At 51.6% G+C, this 4,602-nt stretch overlaps 1 protein-coding gene across 1 annotated transcript; it reads right to left on the bottom strand.

Moving 5' to 3' along the window:
- Positions 1–491: 491 nt before the first annotated feature.
- LOC120585730 (aflatoxin B1 aldehyde reductase member 4-like) lies at positions 492–3,980 on the bottom strand (the record flags this gene model as incomplete). The annotated part of the gene is made up of 6 exons (XM_039842048.1): positions 492–915; positions 1,668–1,797; positions 2,385–2,484; positions 2,689–2,785; positions 3,498–3,602; positions 3,774–3,980. Coding segments are annotated over 6 exons (801 nt in total), but the record flags the coding sequence as incomplete, so codon positions are not given.
- Between the last annotated feature and the right edge of the window lie 622 nt (positions 3,981–4,602).

Raw genomic sequence — 4,602 nt, 5'->3', positions numbered from 1 at the left:
GGAGCAGTGATTTGCTGAGGGAAATGGGGACCCTGGCTGCCCATGGTACCCCAACTCCTAACAGCAGGAGGCCCTGGGCTAAGGCCAAGAAACTTATGAGTGACAAGTCAGGAGACTTTAGCTAAAACAAATGTAAAGCAATTGGGAAAACTGAGAGTTAAAAATGTTCCACAGCACCCTTGGAGCCTTTATTCTTCTTGGTATTGCCTCTAATGGTAGGTGTCTGCCCAAATTTCTCCATGTCTCAGTATTTCGCGATGTAATTCTAAATGAGAGAAAATCTCCTTCAGGGTGTTTGGCTCTCTTTTTCTATTCCGTGTAAGAGTGAGGGCCACCAGCTCTGCTGCTGGGAGGTCAGTTGAGAGCAGTGAGCAGGAGACCCACTCACTACCTCTGTCCTTTTAACTCCAGCTCATGGTTCTGCACCTTTGGCAGTAAGGCCCCCAGACAGGATGGAAACAAGTTGCAAGCAGTCGAGGAGACAAGTTTACGGGTTCACTCTGGGCCTGGGCTGTAGCCAGGTCAAGTGCCTGCTTTATTGACAGGAAATGCCTGAGTAGGGCTCAGCCCACGCCTTTACACATTCTGAAGGCAACTGTGAGCAAGGCGGGCACCAAGAAAAGTAATGCATGGATCCAGACCATCAAGAAAGACAACGCTAAATCGGCTTAAGGCAAAGACTGGCCAGGGCGAGAGAACAGAAAGGGCGATGGGAAAGAAAGAAACCTTTGGCAGTCTGAGCCATATGGAAGCCTAGAAGAAGTAGTTGGGACATTCGTGTGCAACCAGATGCCAGGCTTGATCAAAGGCCTGCACGACCGCCGGCTCCAGGGGCCCTTCCTCAGCCGCTGTCAAGTTCTGTTCCAGCTGCTCCAGGTTGGACATGCCTAGGATAACCGCATCCCCGTGGGCTCCCTGGAAGGGGAGATGGCCAGACGTCAACACAGTTCTACACCACAGTGGCTCCAGGCATGCATACGCCCCCTCCCAGCCTCACCTCTGCCAAGACATGGCATGAGACTGTTTATTTATGCCCTATATTGTTCTAGGAAATACTTAGGGTGCCTTCAACAATTGTAACTATGTGACTCCAAATCCTGTCTTCTTTCCATCTGCTGTCACACTGCTCATCCTCGGACAGACTTGAGTTCACAGCCAGTTCTGCCATGCAGTACCTCTATAAACTGGCTGTTATTTAACCTTTCTGAGACTCAATCTTCTCTATTTTCAGTGTGGTTATAGGAACAAATAATTATGTAAAGGACTTAGCTCTCATTTACTGAGAACCTACTATGTACGTGCCAGACACTATGCAACTGTATATGGCTGAAGCAGGAGAAAAATGTTAGCCAGGAAGTCAGGGAACACCAGAGAGAAAAGGAGACCCCCACTCCCACCAGGAATGAGACTAACGGGGTCTGATAAATTTTCTACCCCCTTCATAGCTATGTGAGCCCCCGTTTCCTCATTCGTAGAACTGGGAAAATGGCACATCAGCCTAAGTCATAATTAAATCCATGTTTATAAAGCCCTCATCACAGAGTCTGACACTTAAGACAACTACTAGGAACAATGGTAGGACTGCCCATGAGAACTGGAACAGAGAGAAATTTTACAGGAAAAAACAATTTAGAAATTTGCGGAGCCTCTGGGGACAGCTGGGTTACCTGGAGCTGGGAGTGGTGGTACATCCAGCGAAGGGCAGCCGAGGTCATGCTGGGAGCACTGGTGCCATATGCAGCCTGTAGCGCCTTCTCCACCAGGGCAATGGCCTTGAAATGGTGCTCCTTCCAGAAGCTTTGCAGGTGGGAAGGGTGGCAAATGGGTCAGTACCATGGGGTCAGTACCACTGGGGCTGCAGATAACAAACTGACCAGGGCAACGGCACCTGCCTCAACCCCACAGTGCACAGGGGCCAGTATCCTCTCTGCCAGTGGGTCTCCTGCTTTACTGGGCAGCAGAACCACCCAGGATGCTGGCTTCTTCATCAGAGACCGCAACATCTTTATTCCTAAGAACTCAAAGCCTGCCCTCCCTTTACCAGTGGAGCAGAGGTAGCTAGTACAGGGCATAGGCCCCAGGCCTCCTGGGCCTCAATCCAGGGCTCTTTCGTTCCCTTTTGACAGGTAATGAGCATTTCTCAGAGAAGAGCTATCACTTGCAAGACCTGAAATAAGGTCCAAGGATCCTCAGTCTCTTACAGAAGTCCCAAGAAAACAAGAAGCCCCACAGAGGGCTAAGTAATCCTGCAGGAATCAAGAGATGCAGGTCCAGGCTGCAAGGGAAGACCTGGAGCCCCCAGGAAAGCATCCTAGAACTTCTCCACTTCACATAAAGAGGACCCCCTCACTCTGCCCACCTGATGCAGCCCATCCCCAGCTCACCGATTCCTGTAGAACTCAGCCCACTTATTTCCAAAAAAGCGGCCCACAGGTTGCTTCTTGTCTTTGTCCTCATATTTGTACTTGCCAGTCAGCAGGCCCCCTGTGGGAAGACTGCAATTGGATCCCCTGGCCCACACTGTTCCCAGAGCTTGCTCTGGACTGGGCGGGGGGTGGGGAGGGGGTGTGGAGGGTACCCAAGAGGGATGGAGGACACAGCCCAGCCTCTTGTCAAACCCCTCCCTGCTTCCCAGGGCCAGGAAGGCCCACTCCCTCCAGGGGTAGCCTGGCCCGCAGCAGCCCGTACCAGCCAAAGGGTTGTAGGCGTAGAACCTCAGTCCAAAGTGCCTGAGGCAGGGGAACAGCTCCGTTTCCACCTGCCTGGTGGTGGCGTTGTACATACCCTGTGGACAGAAGGGCTGGCTGGAGCGGGGTGCATGTATCAAGGGAAGGGACCCCAGCCTTCTTTTAAAATCATCAGTCAAAACCTGCCCAGGACTTCAGCAGTTATTTCCAAAATCACTAGTGGTGGCAGGGGATGGGGAGACAGTGCTGGGCCCAAAGAAAGGAAACAGACTAGTGATATTGTGCCGCAAATATCTGTGGGCTGGACACTGGGTTTCCAAACACGAGCGAGTCCAGCAAGGTCTCTGCCTCCAAGAGATGTTAGGGTTGAGTCAAAACAGAGAGGAGACAGATAATCACAGTCAAGGTGGGTTCTACGATCATAGCAGGAGCTCACAGATACTCGCTGAATGCATGAAGATGAGGTCTGGAGACTGGAGGCCCCACTGGGGCATCAGGAAAGGCTTCCAGAAGAAGAGCCATCAGAACAGGGGGAGGACTGTTCCAGGCTGACACGCAGAGCAAGGAAGTGGGAAGGACGGGACCAAAGTGCACACACAAGCAGAAGGAGAACCAAGGTCAGAGTGAGCAGGCGCCTGCTGGTTGGCCTGAGGAATCTGCAAGTCATCCTGAGGGCACCTGGGAGCCATCTGAGGGCTGTGAGCAGGAGAGTGGCTGCTATGGAGGGGGGTTGGGGGCCGTCAGAGGAGCCAAGAGAAGCCAGAATCAGCAAAACCCTGGAGACTGAGGCCTCTGCAGCCCTGCCCGCACCTGGTAGACTGTGGGCAGGATCCAGCCGTTGTTCTGGCAGAGGGTACAGATCTTGGCCACCTCCCAGGCCGCATAGTTGGAGAGGCCAAACTCCACAAACTTGCCCTGCAGGGAAGAGGCAGCAGTCAGAACCCAACACAGCCCCAGGAGACCAGGAAGAGGAGAGCTGGGTGGGGACCCTGGGAGTGGGGTCTGTCTTAGCTGTCTGCTCTGGGACAGCCCTGGAGTCTGCACTCTCCTGAGAAGTGACGGGCCAAGAAGAGCAGCCACCCTCACCTCCTGGTACAGCTGATGGCAGGCGCGCAGCGTCTCTTCCACAGGAGTGCCGTGGTCAGGCAAGTGAAGGTAGAAGAGGTCCACCCGGGGGCACTGCAATCGTTTCAGTGATAGCTCCAACTGGGACCGGAGACTGTCAAGCTTCAGTGAATTCCCATCCAAGGGATTGGCCTTGGTGGCAATTTTCACTTTTGGGGGAGAATATAACAATTAAGAGACTTATTATAACCACTTACTAGCCATGTGACCCTGACTAAATTATTTAAGTTTTGTCATCTGTAAAATGGGGATGATAATAATGGAACTGTTCCTATAAGGAGATCATGAGGATGAAATAATGTCTTAAATGTAAGTTCTCAATGTTCACTGCTGTCATAATAATTATTATTAGTCACCAAACTGCTGGCTGTGCCAAGCCTTGCACCAGAGGCTAAGTACACAGAGATAAACTAAACACATTTGATCGCTGCCCTCAACCTCAGTCTAGAAGGTGAAGTTACAACACAGTACTTGAAGCACAGGAAAGCACCAGAGCTAAAAGAGCCCAGAGGAGAGATGTGTGGCCAACCCAGGAATTCCAGGGAATGCTTCCTACAGGATGACAACCCCCCTACCCCTAGCTGATTCTCTAAGAATGAGTCCCAGTCAACAAGGAAAGGTAGGAAGCACATTCCAGAGGGTGAGAACTAGGGCAAAGTCAAAGGCAAGACAATAGAATATGTGAAAAGCCATACCTGCAATTCTGAGTTATAATATCATAAACTCCAGGTAGGAGCAGTGGGACAAGGGACAAGAAAAGGGTCACAGACCTAGTCTCAAAGGGTTTTTT

Source organism: Pteropus medius, unplaced genomic scaffold, assembly GCF_902729225.1.
Source record: "Pteropus medius unplaced genomic scaffold, Ma_sr-lr_union100, whole genome shotgun sequence".
In the NCBI taxonomy this organism is placed as follows: Eukaryota; Metazoa; Chordata; class Mammalia; order Chiroptera; family Pteropodidae; genus Pteropus; species Pteropus medius.
The sequence above is the reverse complement of the archived record's forward strand: the minus strand, read 5'-3'. Positions and strand labels throughout refer to the sequence as shown.